The sequence below is a fragment of the Lynx canadensis genome, chromosome F1, assembly GCF_007474595.2.
Source record: "Lynx canadensis isolate LIC74 chromosome F1, mLynCan4.pri.v2, whole genome shotgun sequence".
NCBI lineage: Eukaryota > Metazoa > Chordata > Mammalia > Carnivora > Felidae > Lynx > Lynx canadensis.
This window is the reverse complement of record NC_044319.2, coordinates 14,181,237-14,197,019: the sequence shown is the minus strand read 5'-3', so window position 1 is coordinate 14,197,019 and position 15,783 is coordinate 14,181,237. Positions and strand designations below refer to the sequence as shown.

The 15,783-nt window shown below is 38.2% G+C and overlaps 2 protein-coding genes across 5 annotated transcripts in view; one reads left to right on the top strand and one right to left on the bottom strand.

Annotated features, from left to right (window-relative positions):
* DNM3 (dynamin 3) overlaps positions 1 to 15,783 on the bottom strand; it is a 551,444-nt gene that overhangs the window by 300,329 nt on the left and 235,332 nt on the right. The window lies entirely within an intron of this gene.
* LOC115504989 (cytoskeleton-associated protein 2-like) lies at positions 11,528 to 14,109 on the top strand. The gene is given in 2 exon segments (XM_032591733.1): positions 11,528 to 11,868; positions 11,870 to 14,109. Coding segments are annotated over 2 exon segments (2,046 nt in total). The 5' UTR covers positions 11,528 to 11,811; the 3' UTR covers positions 13,859 to 14,109.

The following is a 15,783-nucleotide window of genomic DNA, read 5'->3' as shown; positions in this document are numbered from 1 at the left end:
GACCCCGACAATTTAACCCCAGAGCCCAGATATTTATATGTGATGTTACTGTTTCTGTCAAAAGAATTGAAGGCTTTCTTTTCAGCTAATCCATGAGTAAACACCTATTGATACAAGAAAACACAAGTCATTGGTGGTAATTCTGAGAAGACTAGTAATAACTGAATCCTCTCACTGGTTGTTTAATAGTTTATAGAAGCTGTTTTGGAGATTGATGAAATAGTCTAAAACAGAGAAAAAGTAGATTAAAGTCATTAATCAACAATTTATTTAAAAAAATTTTTTATGTTTATTCATTTTTGAAAGACAGAGACAGAGTACAAGCAGGGGTGCGGTGGAGAGAGAGGGGGACACAAAATCTGAAGCAGGCTCTGAGCTGTCAGCACAGAGCCCAATTCAGGGCTCGAATTCACGAACTGCGAGATCATGACCTGATCCGAAGTCAGACACTCAACCGACTGAGCCACCCAGGTGCCCCAACATTGTTTTAAGTTTATTTATTTTTATTTATTTTGATAGAGAAAGTGAAGGTGGGGGAGGGGAGAAGGGGGAAGAGAGAGAAAGAAAGAGAGAGAGAGAGAGAGAGAGAGAGAGAGAATCCCAAGCAGATTCTGCACTGACAGTGCAATGCAGGGCTCGAACCTACAAACTGTGAGATCATGACCTGAACCAAAATCAAGAGTCAGACCTTAACCAGCTGAGCCACCCAGGCACCCCAAACAAAAAATTAAAGTGATGGGATATTATGATTCAGGAGCACAGCACAAATCACACATTCAGAAAAGTTGTTCAAAATAGCAATCTTTTATAATCTCCAGTTCTTCTTAAACTGCTTCTCCTTACTCAAACTCGTGAAGAAATATATACTGCATTAAAATGAGGCTGGGGAAGGCACCAGTGATAAAAGGTCACACAGCATATGATTCCTTAAGATATTATGTGTGTATTTTTAGTTGTTTTTCAATTTGCTAATTTCAGGGTTTCAGCTTCTTCTTTCCTCATTATTGTTATTTTACTAGTTTTTAGTTAAATGCTTGCTTCCCTTAATCACTAAGAAATTCATCTCTCTCCAACCATTTCTCTACATCATCCAAATTTAAATTATTCAGGTTTTTGTGGTGAAATTTTAAAGGAGACAAGCTTTGTGTTAGGCTGTGGCCAGGGGTCTGATGCTTCCACACTGACTCCTGGCTTCTCACCAGGCCCTGAAGCATGAAGTGTGTCTGAACGTATTATTCCTCTGGGGCTTCAGATTTTGGCCATGCTTTCTTTCTCTAGGGACTGCAGGTTTCTCCTCTTCTGGGAAGAACTGGGACAGCTACTATTGTAGTATGACCATGCCATCTTCCTGGCAATGGTCATCCATTCCAACCACCATAATTCTCTTTTAGGGTTTTCTTTTTTTTTTTTTTAATTTTTTTTTTCAACGTTTATTTATTTTTGGGACAGAGAGAGACAGAGCATGAACGGGGTAGGGGCAGAGAGAGAGGGAGACACAGAATCGGAAACAGGCTCCAGGCTCTGAGCCATCAGCCCAGAGTCTGACGCGGGGCTCGAACTCACGGACCGCGAGATCGTGACCTGGCTGAAGTCGGACGCTTAACCGACTGCGCCACCCAGGCGCCCCTCTTTTAGGGTTTTCTTAAGGGGAAATGTTTTAAAATAAATCACTGACTATTATGATCATTTCAAACTATGATAGGTCCATGGGTGTTTAAAGTAGGCAAACTATTGGGGACCTTTGAATTATGTGTAGGTCCCCTTAAGTCACATAAGAGAACAAAACAGAACATAAAGCAAAAGCCAGAGATTGTTGATGACTCCCTGTGCTACCTCAATAAAAAAAAATTTGGCTCTTATGGCTCTTATAGTGTGTGTGTGTGTGTGTGTGTGTGTGTGTGTGTGTGTGTGTGTGTGTATTTGCGTGTATAGATAGATAGAAACAAAGGGTGGGGGGACTGGAGTAGCTGTTTCTTAGGTTCCTTTTATTTATTATTTCTTTTAATGAGAGAGGGAGAGTACATGTACATGAGCAGGGGAGAGAGTCAGAGGGGGAGACAGAGAATATCTTGAGCAGGCTCCATACTTAGCCCAGAGCCTAACGTGGGGCTTAATCCCCCAACCCTGGGATCATGACCTGAGTCAAAATCAAGAGCCTAACACTCACCAGACTGAAGCCACCCACATGCACCTCTTAGGTTCCTTTTACATCCAAGATTCCTTGAGATGCAAAGTTATTTTCGAAGCTTATGACCGACATTAGGTGAAGAGACTTTGCACTGACAGAAACTTTATCTACTCTGCAATCCTAGTTAGGATCTACCATATTCCAAGAATATGCAAAAAGAAAAAGAGATTTATCTTATAAGCCAATCTCAAATATTAGTGTTAAAACAAACACTAAATTAACTGTACTTTTGACCTAAAGAATAATCTTTTCACAGCAACTGGCCCCATAAAAATACTTATTAATGATGCATTTAGGTACTTGAAGTTACCCCATAAAGAACATAATAAAAACCAAACTGTCTAGATAGAAAACATTCTTTATCTTAACTCTTATATATGCAATGATGATTGAACTGAAAGCTTTTCAAAATATTTATTTAAAAATGGGAAGACTTCTGGGAAAATGGCAGAGGAGGAGGATCCTAACCTCACCTGGTCCAACTAACATACCTAGTAACAGCCACATCAGCACAACCAAAGCAGAAAATGACCTGAAGAATGGCAGAACAGACTTTCCACAGTTAATTGTAGAGAGGAGGCCACATCAAAAAAAGGTAGGAGGGGCAAAGACATGGTGGGAAACCAAACTCCCAGTGAGACTAATCACAGATGGGAGGGACACTACAAGCACGGAGAAGGTAGAGAAACAGACTCCATCCCAGGCACCCCAGGCACAGGGGACCTGCACTAGAAATACAAGTGCCCGTAACATTTGGCTTTGAAAACTAGTGGGGCTTTACTTCGTGAGTTTTTTATAACCAGTGGGGCTTAACTCCAGTACTTTAAAAGTCGGCAGGCTTAGTTCTGGGAGATGTGGAAAGCAATAAGAAACTGCGTCTCTGCCCTAATGAGACAGGACAACAAACAATCCCACCAAGATATAGCACAGAAGCAGCAGTTTGAAAAGCGCATGGGGTTTATGGGCAGGAGAGTTATTTAGTAATCTCAGAATGCATGCTGGAGTGACAGAGAGCTTTAGGAGACTTCTCCAAGAACAAAAGAGCTGGCAAGTGCCATTTCTTCCCACTGCCCCGCCAACCCCTGGCCCAAGCCTAGGTAGCCAGACACCTGTGGAAACCAGCTTGAGCACCCTCCACCTATCTTGTTGACACCGTGCACTTCACCCCTGCATTCTCCTGTGGATTCAGCCCATCCAACCTGCCTCGTTCTACCAGAGGTCCCTCCAAAGTGGCTCCTCCTGCATCTCATCCTGCAAGCGGCCGCAAAAGGGGCTGGCAACACTCCAAGGTGACTCCTGCCCTGGTGAGAGGGGAAGAAACTACACACACCAATCCCACTGCAGCCCCAGCAGCTGGCCTTACCCTTGGCAGGCTGGACAGAGTGCCCTGCTGATCAGTGCATCTGCAGCCCCAGCAGAGGGTCTTGGTCTCACTGCCAGCACCCCCCACCACAAAAACCTCCAAAGAGGCAGCGCGAGGAGAGAGCCCTGCAGTTTGAGGTTACTTTGCAGCCCTAACAAACAGTCCTCTGGCCTGACTGCTGACATCACCCAGCTACAAGTCCACGGGGACCTCCAACTGGCCTCCTAACAGCACAGGGACCAAATCTTGCCCACAACAGGTAAAGTGAGCCACTGCAGCTGACTGGACTGAAGGCAAACAAGGTTTAACCACAACAGTAGGGTGCATGGAACCCACACAGGAGACACCCCTGAAGCTCCTGGTTCCGGTGAACAGAGGATGTTGTGCCACCGAGCATCATAGGACCTCTTCCTCATAATGTCACTACTTTCAAGATCCAGGAAACATAACTGCCTTTCCCAATACATGGAAACAAACATAGTGAAACAAAATGAGGAGACAGAGGAATATGTCACAATGAAAGAACAGATGAAATCACAGCAAAAGAGCTACATGAAACAAAGGCAAGCAATATGCCTGATTAAAAAAAATCAAAGTAATGGTTGTAAAGATACTTACTGGACTTGAGAAAAGAATGGAGGCTCTCAGTGAGACCTTCAACAAAAAGATAGAAGATAGAAAACAAAGAGAACCAATCAGAGATGAAGAATTCAATAAATAACATTAAAAATACACTAGAGGCATCAATAGTAGCTTTGAGAAGGCAGAAGAATGGATCATAAAGCTGGAAGACAGAGTACTGGAAAGCAAACTGAACAGTAAAAAGAAAAAAGAATAAGAAAACTGAGAATAAGTTAAGGGAGCTCAGCAACATCATCAAGCATAATAACATTTGCGTTATAGGGATTCCAGGAGGAGAAGAGAGAGAAAAGGGGGCAGAAAATTTATTTGAAGAAATAATAGCTGAAAACTTCCCTAATCTGTAGCAGGCATCAGATACCTGATTCCAGAACGCATGGAGAGCCCCCAACAAAATCAACCCAAGAAGGTACACATGAAGGCACATAATAATTAAATGACAAAAAGTAGCGATAAAGAGAGAATTTTAAAAGCAACAAGAGAAATCAGTTACATACAGGGAAACCCAGAAGACTATCAGCTGGTTTTTCAGCAGAAACTCTGCAGGCCACAAGGGAGTGGCATGATTTATTCAAAGTGCTGAAAGGAAAAAACCCGTAACCAAAAACACTCAGCAAGGCTATCATACAGAATAGAAGGAGAGATAAAGAATTTCCCAGACAACAAAAGTTAAAGGAGTTCATCACAACTAAAGCAACCTTACAAGAAACATTGAAGAGAATTATTTGAGTAGAAAGAAAAGCCCATACTCAGGAGAAAGAAAATTGTGAAAGGGAAAAATTTCACAGTAAAATACAAACATAATAAAAATTAATCACTTATAAAACTAGTATGGGGGTTAAAGCACAAAAGCAGTAAAATAAATTATATCTATAAAAATCAGTTCAAGAGATTCACAAAATAAAAGAAAGTAAAATATGGCATCATATACATAAAACATGGGAGGGGAGAGTAAAAATTTAGTGCTTCTAGAATATGTTCAAAATTAAGTGACCATCAACTTAAAATAGACTGCTATATGTGTAAAATGTTCTATATGTGCTGAAGAGTAACCACAAACTAAAATCCTGGAACAGATATGAGAAAAAGAAAAAGCAATCCAAGCATATCATTAAAGAAAGCCATAGAGGGGCGCCTGGGTGGCGCAGTCGGTTAAGCGTCCGACTTCAGCCAGGTCACGATCTCGCAGTCCGTGAGTTCGAGCCCCGCGTCGGCCTCTGGGCTGATGGCTCAGAGCCTGGAGCCTGTTTCCGGTTCTGTGTCTCCCTCTCTCTCTGCCCCTCCCCCATTCATGCTCTGTCTCTCTCTGTCCCAAAAATAAATAAACGTTGAAAAAAAAAATTAAAAAAAAAAAGAAAGCCATAGAATCACAAGGGAAGAGAGCAAGAGAAGTAAGGAACAGAGAGGAACTACAAAAACAATCATAAAACAAGTAACTAAGTGGCAATAGGTACATACCTGTCAATAATTACTTTGAATGTAAATGGACTCTAATCAAAAGACACAGGGTGACAGATAAAAAAGCAAGACCCATCGGGGTGCCTGGGTGGCTCAGTCGGTTGAGCTTCCGACTTCAGCTCAGGTCATGGTCTCACAGTTCGTGAGTTCGAGCCCTGTGTCGGGCTCTGTGCCAACGAACGGCTCAGAGCCTGGAGCTTGCTTCAGATTCTGTATCTCTCTCTCTTTCCCCTTCCCTGCTCATGCTCTGCCTCTCTCTGTCTCTCAAAAATAAATAAATGTTAAAAAAAAAAAGTAAGACCCATCTATGGGCTAACTACAAGAAACTGGCTTCAGACCTAACGATACATGCAAATTGAAAGTAAAGAGGTGGAAAAAGCATTTACCATGCAAATGGAAGCAAAAAGAAAGCTGGGGCAGCAATATGTTTCTCAGACAAAACAGACTTTAAAACAAAGACTATAAAAAAGACAAAGAAGGACACTACATAATGATAAGGGCAACAATCCAGCAAGAGGATATAACAATTGTAAATATTTGTACACTCAACATAGGAACAACTAAATATATAAAGCAACCATTAACATACATAACAGAAAAAACTGACAGTCATACAACAATAGTAGTGAGCTGTAACAACCCACTCACATCAACAGATCACCTAGGCAGAATATTAACAAGGCAACAGTGTCTTTGAATGACGCATTAAACCAAATGGATCTAAAAGATATATTTAGATTACTCCATCTAAAAACAGTGGAATACATATTCTTTTCAAGTGCAAATGAAATATTCTCCAGAGAAGATCGCATGTTAGGCCACAAAACAAGGGTCCACAAATTCAAAAAGACTGAAATCATATCATGGTTCTTTTCTGACCACAATGGTATGAAAATAGAAATCAATCACAAGAAAAAATGTGGAAAGCACCTAAATACATGGAGGCTAAATAATGATGAATGCATCAACCAAGAAATCAAAAAGGAAATTAAAACAAAAATACATGGAGAGAAATGAAAATGAAAACACAATGTTCCGAAATTTTTGGGATGTAGCAAAAGTGGCTCAAAGAGGGATGATTATAGCAGTGCAGGCCTACCTCAAGAAGCAAGGAAAATTTCAAATAAGTAACCTAATCTTACACTTACAGGAGCTAGAAAAACAAAGCTCAAAGCTAGTAGAAGGAAGAAAATAATAAAAATTAGAGCAAAAACAAATGAAAAAGAGATAAAAAAACAATAGAATAGATTAATGAAACCAGAACTTGTTCTTGGAAAACACTGACAAAACACTGACAAAACTGATAAAACTTTACCCAGACTCATCAAAAAAAGAAGAGGATTCAAATAAATAAAATCAGAAATGAAGGAGAAATAACAATCAATACCACAGAAATACAAAGGATTATTAAGAATATTATGCAAAATTATATGCCAACACACTGGACAACCTAAAAGACGTGGATAAATTCCTAGAAACATATAACCTTCCAAAAGTGAGTCAGGAAGAAATAGAAAACTTGAACATACCCATTACCAGCAGTGAAATTGAATCAAAAACCTCAAAACGAACAAAAGTCAAGACCAGATGGCCTCACAGGTGAATTCTACCAAACATTTAAAGTAGAGTTAATACCTATTCTTCTCAAACTATTCCAAATGATAGAAAAGAAAGCTTCCAAATTCACTCTGAGGCCGGCATTACCCTCATGTTAAAACCAGAAAAGGACACCACAAAAAGAGAAAACTATAAGCCAATATCTCTGATGAACATAGATGCAAAAATCCTCAACAAAATATTAGCAAACCGAATTCAACAATACATTAAATTCACCATGATCGAGTGGGATTTATTCTAGTGGTTCAATACTTGCAAATAAATCAATGTGACACATCACACTGACGAGAGACAAACAATATAATCATTTCAATACATGCAGAAAAAGCATTTAAGAAACTACAACATCCATTCATGATAAAAACTATCAACAGAGTAGGTTTAGAGGGAACACACCTCAACATAATAAAGGCCTTATGTGAAAAACACACCGCTAATATGATCAATGGTGAAAAACCAAGAGCTTTTCCTCTAAGAGCAGGAGCAAGACCAGGATGTCCACTCTCACCACTTTTGTTCAACATAGTACTGGAGGATGCCTGAGTGGTTCAGTTGGTAAGCGGCTGACTCTGGACTTCAGCTCAGGTCATGATCTCATAGTTCATGAATTATAGCCCCACATAGGGCTCTGCACTGACAGCACAAAGCTTGCTTGGGATTCTCTCTCTTCTCTCTCTCTGCCCCTCCCCTGCTCTCTCTCTCTCTCCTTCAAAATAAATAAATAAACTTAAAAAAAAAAAAAAACAAAACGAAAAACATAGTACTGAAAGTTCTACCCAGACAAAAAAATCCAACAAAAAGAAGTAAAAAGTATCCAGATTGTAAGGAAGAAGTAAAACTGTCACTATTTGCAGATGACATGATACTATATAGAAAAAACCTTAAAGAATCCACAAAAAACTACTAGAACTAAAGATGAATTCAGTAGACTCAGGATACAAAATTAATATGTGGAAATCTGTTGCATTTCTATCAACTAATAATGAAATAGCAAAAAGAGAAATTTAGAAAACAAGCCCATTTATAATTTCACCAAAAAGAATAAAATACCAAAGAATAAACTTAACCAAGGAGGTGAAAGACCCATACTCTGATTATTGTAAAACGGTGATGAAAGAAATTAAAGATAACACAAACAACTGGAAAGATATTCCATGCTCATGGATTGGAATTTTGTTAAAATATCCATACTACCCAAAGCAATCTACAGATTGCATGCAATCCAGATCTATCAATACAAATAGCACTTTTCACAGAACTAGAACAAATAATATTAACATTTGTATGAAACCACAAGAGACCCTGAGTGGCCAAAGTAATCTTGACAAAGAAAAACAAAGCAGGAAGTATCACAATCCTAGGCTTTAAGATATCTACACTACAAAGCTGTAATAACCAAAACAGTATGGTACATGCACAAAAAGAGACACATAGATCAATGGAACAGAAAAGAGAGCCCAGAAATAAACCCATGCTTTTATGTTAAATTAATTTACAACAAACAAGGCAAGAAAATACAAAGGGAAAAAGATAGTCTCTTCAACAAATGGTGCTGGGAAAACTGGACAACTACATGTGAAAGAATGAAACTGGACCACTTTCTCATAACATACACAAAAATAAACTCAAAATGATTTTAAGACCTAAATGTGAGACCTGAAACCATAAAATTCCCAGGAAAATAACACAGGCAGTAACTTCTTTGACATCAGCTATAGAAACATTTTCTAGATATGTGTCCCTTGGCAAGGGACACAAAGGTAAAATTAAACTGCTGGGACTACACCAAAATAAAAAGCTTCTGCACAGAAAGTAAACCATCAACAAAATGAAAAGAAAACCTACTGAATGGGAAGAGATAGTTGCAAATGATATATCTTATTAGGGTACATATACAAGATACATAAAGCACTTCTACAACTTAACACCCCAAACCAAATAATCCAATTTAAAAATGGGCAGAGGAACTGATTAGACATTTTTCCAAGGAAGATACACAGATAGCCAACAGACACATGAAAAGATGCTCAACATCACTAATCATCAAGGAAATGCAAATCAAAACCACAATGAAATATCAGTTTACACCTGTCAGAATGGCTCCAAGCAAAAACAGAAGAAATAATAAGTACTAGTGAAGATGTAGAGAAACAGGAAGCCTCATGCAGTGTTGGTGGGAAAGCAGCCTGGTATAGCCACTGAGGAAAACATTATGGAGATTCCTCAAAAAATTTAAAATAGAATTACCATATGATCCAGTAATTCCACTAAATGGTATTTGCCCAACAGAAACAAAAACACAATTCGAAAAGATATATGCACTTTTATGTTTATTGCAGTATTATTTACACAAGTCAAGATATGGTAACAACCCAAATTTCCATTGATAGATAAATGAATAAAGATGTTTTACACACACACACACACACACACACACACACACACACACACACACACTGGATCATTACTCAGTCATTAAAAAGAATGAAATCTTGCCATTTGCAACAACATGGATGGACCTAGAAGGTATTATGCTAACTGAAGTAAGTCAGGCAGAGAAAGACAAATACCATATGATTTCACTCACATATGGAATTTAAGAAACAAAACAAATGAACACACAAAGATAAAAGAGACAAACAATAAAAAACATTCTTAAATAAAGAGAACCAACTGGTGGTTGCCAGAGAGGAGGTTGGTGGGGGATGAGTGAAACAGATAAAGGGGATTAAGAGTACACTTATCTTGATAAGCCCTGAGAAATGTACAGAATTGTACACCTGAAACCAATATAATACTGTATGCTAATTATACTTGAATTTTAAAAAATAAACTAAAAACATAAATTAAATTAAATTAAAAATATAAATAAATAAAAATTAAAATGTACTCATGAGAAACCATGTAAGGACTTGTAAGTTAATTTAAGCCTTTGGAGATATTCTTGGTGATAGGTACCTTAATTGGTTATATCTGCAATACTGAAAACATACCTATATATAATTCTTTAATTTGACGTAAGTCAAAAGTTTTAGGGCACCAAGTTATCTTCAAGGCACTCTAGAAGATATAAATATGAAAAAGCCTCCAATTTTCCTAGCGTAGGTAGTGAGATACATACACAAAACACAAATAACATAGAATAAGCTCTATAAGAATAAATACATGAAGTATTGGTACTGCATCAAGATAAAAAGCTTCTGCACTACAAAGGAAACAATCAATAAAACTGAAAGGCAGCCTACAGAATGGGAGAAGATAATTTGCAAATGATGTATCTGATAAAGAGTTAACATCCAAGATCTGTAAAGAATTTACCATACTCAATGTCCAAAAACCAAATAACCCAGTTAAGAAATGGGCAAAAGACATGAATAGACATTTTTCCAAAGAAGACATCCAGATGGCTGGACAAAATAAATCAAAACCACAATGAGATACCACCTTACACCTGTCAAAATGGCTAAAATTAACAACACAAGAAACAACAGGTGTTGACAAGAATGTGGAGAAATGGGAACCCTCCTTGCATGATTGCTGAGAATGCAAACTGGTGCAGCCACTCTGGAGAACAGTATGGAGGTTCCTCAAGAAACTAAAAATGGAACTACCTTATGATCCATCAACTGCACTACTATGTATTTATTCAAAGGATACAAAAATACAGATTCAAAGGGGTACATGCACCCCAATGTTTATAGCAGCACTATCAACAATAGCCAAACTATGAAGAGAACCCAAATGTCCATCAACTGATGAATGGATGAAGAAGATGCGTGTGTGCATGCGTGTGTGTGTGTGTATGTGTGTGTGTATATATATAATATATAATATGGGAATATTACTGAGACATCAAAAAGAATGAAATCTTTCCATTTGCAATGACGTGGATGGAGCTAGAATATATAATGCTAAATGAAAGAAGTCAACCAGACAAAGACAAATACCATATGATTTATTACATGTGGAGTTTAAGAAACAAAACAGGTGAACATAGGTAAAGGGTGGGGGAGAGAAGAGAGGGAAACAAACCACAAGAGATCCTTAACGATACAGAACAAACTGAGGGTTGATGGAGGGAGGCAAGTAGGAGATGGGCTAGATGGGTGATGGGTACTAAGAGGGCACTTGTGATGAGCAATGGGTGCTGTATGTAAGTGATGAATCACCAAATTTTACTCCTAAAACCAATATTGCACTGTGTTAACTAGAATCTAATTTTAAAAAAAGAATAAATATATGAAGATGTAAAAGAAAGCTAAAAAAAAGAGCTTCTGTTCCAAATGTAGGATATTAATTACCTTATATCTTCTTACTCTGTGTGTGTGTTTGTTGTTAATTATATAAATTTCTATTACACACAAGTCATTGTGGAAGGTTTTGCCAAACATACACATTAGGTTTATTCAGTTTAATTTTCTAAGACCTAATGATTTTAAAATGGTATAATAAGAGGTTTAAATTTTTGTAAAAGAGTTTGCCGCTGCCTTGGCTTGAGCAGTGCGGGACTGTCAGGGCCGAGACGCGTCCTCCGCCCGCAGCAGCCATGAGCACCCCAGCAGTGCCCCGGGAGCTACAACTGCCCCCGAGCCAGAGGGCCCAGCCCCGAGTTCAGAGAACAAAGAAGACAGAAACTCAAGGAACATATGTTAAAAAGAAAAACGTTTTTTGCATACAAGGAGGAAAATCACATATCCAGTAGAGACCAGAAAGTGATGACCTCTGAGGGCCAGGTCCATGAAGAGACAAAAGTTCTGAAATTTAAAAGAAAAATGGCTGGTAAAGAAAATGTCAGTAGACCTCCCGGGAGCAAAAATAATATAACAATGGAAAAAAATTGTATTCCTTTAAGGCCTTCTAATGAACTAACCAATTCAACTATAGCAATTGATACACCTAATTCTGAGGATAATAATCAAACTGGGCAGTTGGTACCAATTAAAGGTGACCCTCCAGGTCAACACATGATATTAAGCCAAGTGTTTCATCTTAAAAACAACAATAAAAAGAAACAAATAATGACAGAAAAGCCAAAGCAAGATGCTAACATGTCCAAGAAGCTTGTGCGTGGATCTTACCATGGCCAAATTGTTCAGTCTAAGATTAATTCATTTAGAAAGCCTCTACAAATCAGAGATGAGAGTTCTGCAGCAATAAAGAAACTTTCGACTACAGTCCCTAAAGCTACAGAGCCTCTGCGCACAAACAGCAGCAGTGTGACAGCGAAAAGCGATAGAGCCTCTAACGTGACGACTACCACTAAACTTGTGAGCACTACAATTCAGAACAGACAGCTTCTGCGACCTCCTATTAGAAGTCACCGCGACAATGCTCAGGACGCTGTGAGACCAGGCATCGGTAGAAGCTCGGCCAATGTTACGATTCGGAAAGGACCTCGCGAGAAAGAGTTAGTGCAATTAAACACAGTTTCATCTAGTGCCAAAACCGGTTCTCAGGATATAGAAAGAAAGAAGACACTAACAAGAAGCGTGAAGTCTGAAATCGTAGCCAGGCCTGTTTCATCTTCTAACACCAAACTGATAGAAAAGTCGAAAAACGTTGACCCTCGCAGGCATACAATAGCAAAAGCAACTATTGATAGATCAGCTCAGCCCAAAGAAACAGCAGAAGAGAGAAAAGCTCGTCTGAGTGAGTAGAAAGCTGGCAAAAGGAAAGTCCTGAAAAGGCCTCCTAGCTCAGGAGTTACCCAGCCGGAGCCTGAAGGGCAACACGAAAACCCAGTTGGGTCCTTTTGGACTACCATGGTAGAAGAAGATGAACAAAGATTATTTACCGAAAAAGTGAACAAGACATTTTCTGAATGCCTAAACCTGATTAGTGAGGGATGCCCAAAAGAAGAAATATTGGTCATACTGAATGACCTGATTAAAAATATTCCGGATGCCAAAAAGCTTGTTAAATATTGGATATGCCTTGCACGTATTGAACCATTCACAAGTCCTATTGAAAACATTATCACAATCTATGAGAAAGCCATTCTGGCGGGCGCTCAGCCTATTGAAGAGATGCGACATACCAGAGCAGATATTCTGACAATGAAGAGTCAAGAAAAAGTTAAATATGGAGAAAATGTTGAGGAGGTTTGTGCAACCAAGGAATACATCCATGAAGTCAGCACCGAAGATAGAGGGGTTAATCTAGAGTCAGGAAAACCAGAAATGGAAAAGAAAACTAGAAATGTGGTATTCCAGGATGATGAGAAAGAGCAAGATGACAAAATAAACGATTCAACCAATGATGTTAAAACCCCCAGTACAGAAACCAGGGGGAGTTGCTTAATTAAATATAATGTGTCTACTACACCATACCTACAAAGTGTAAAAAAGAAGATACAGTTTGACAATACAGATTCTACATTTAAAGAGCTAAAGTTTCTAACACCAGTGAGACATTCTCGACGTATTCAAGAGAAGACTTCTAAATTGCCAGATATGTTAAAAGACCATTATCCTTGTGTGTCTTCATTGGAACAATTAACAGAGTTGGGAGGTGAAACCGATGCTTTCGTATGCCGTCCCAATTCAGCACTATGCCCGATGTTCTCAGAGCCTGGAACAGCAGAAGAGAAATAAAGTGATGATGAGAAATGGGGTTTTTATTGTTCCTGGGGTATTTTGTTTGCTTGTTGTGGCTTTGTGTGTCTCTTAGGAGTGGGCCAAGTACCTAAGTATTCATGGCAGTAAGCTCTCTTACTGATGTTCAATACCTTATAGCAGGTATTGCCTTCTGGGCAGCAGAGAGCTAATCCTACCTTTTCGATCTTAGCAGAGGGAGTTTCTAAGATGGTAAATTTGTCAAGTAGTTTACTATATTCCTTGGCTATAAACAGGTTTCATCATAATGTTGACTTGTTCACTTTTAATCGTCTTAAGTTAGAGATAAATTTTTAGTCATTAAATATAAGTACAGTAATGCTGCATCATCAGAAAAGGTGTTCTAGATAAAATTGATATATTTGCATAGGCTTGTTCTTGAAATGTATAATATACATGCCAGCCTTTAAACAGAATGCTGACTTTTCATTGCCTTTCCTTGATTCTATAGATCAGTCGAAAAGTCAGTAATTGTAATGTGTAGAGTGACTCCCTTCAAATGTGAAGACATGGAAGATTTAGCTTGCTTTTCCACCCAGTTGTTGTTACCCAGACTGCTGTGGTCTGTTGTGCTTTGGCTCTTCACTATCGCTTTCCATCAGTGCTATTGAGTCTGTGGTCTCTGTTGGCTTCTTTCTTTTTTATTGTAGCTGAGGTCACCAGGAAGGGTAATTAACTGAATACCCCATGTCTAAGAGCAGATACTTTGTACTAAGAAAGAAAAGGTGTCGAACTCAGTGGGTATTTGAAACTTTCAATCTGAGTTTCTTTCTTTAGTTCCTTTTGTAACTTGACTATCTAAAATGCTACAATTTTAAATTTTATCATTTCACTTGATATAGTTGGAATTAGAGCAGGAATATATAATGTTATTCTAATGTAGGTAGAATTTCTAAAATAATAGTTTCTTATAAAAACTTTCCTGTTAAGTCATGTCCCTTGAAACGTGATAGTTATATGCGATAAACAGTTTCTTCTCCCCACACATAAGTATCACCAATAAAATTGTTTTATAAGTCTCTGAACTAATTCTTAAATACATCGCCTACCAATTCTACAGCTTCAAAGATATGTTAGTTTTAAAACTGTGTGTAATATAAATGTGCTTAAGAATCACATAGTCTTATGTTCACTCATTCCGTTTGTACAATAGCACCTATCTTTGTTCTATAATAGTTTTGTGTCCTAGAGAGGATTTTGAGTCTTTTATAAACTGTGTACCTAATATTTATAAATAAATATATCTGTATTTCGAAAAAAAATTTTTTTGTAAAAATAAGAGTACAATGAAATTCACTGAAAGAAAAAAACCCATATTACCTTTTAGCTCAAAATTTATTCTGCATATTCATTTCTATACACATACACATACAATAAAAGATTCAAATAATAAAAGAGAGTGCCAAGGGGGCGTGTGACCATTTTCCAAATAAGTCCTATGCATAGTAATTGCTCCAAATGTTCAAAGAAAAGAAAGATTATTTTGGTCTAATGTGACTTAAGATTTTCACAGAAAACTTGAAAAGAGGTTAAGCTGTAATAAAGGAAGACAACCAAATGCATTCCAAGAGAATGGAGTAGTATTAGCAAAGCCAGGAGGTAGAAAAATGAGGCATGTAGGGAAGTTGTGGAAAGTAAAACTATTATGGTGGAATTATATAATCATAGACTCAGGTTTGTAAAATGACCTTAAAAGCCATCTAGTACAATAACTGTATGTTGAGGCCAATTATGAAGAATTTGGCCACTACCTTAGAGGCAGCAAAAATATTCAAAGTTTCAGAGCCAGCAAATGGCATGATCAAAGCAGTGATTTAGTAAAAATTACCTCCCTGAAATGGGTAGTATTGACTCTTAAGCAAGGAAGACAGGAAACAGCCCGCTTCAACCCCCTCCCTCTGACT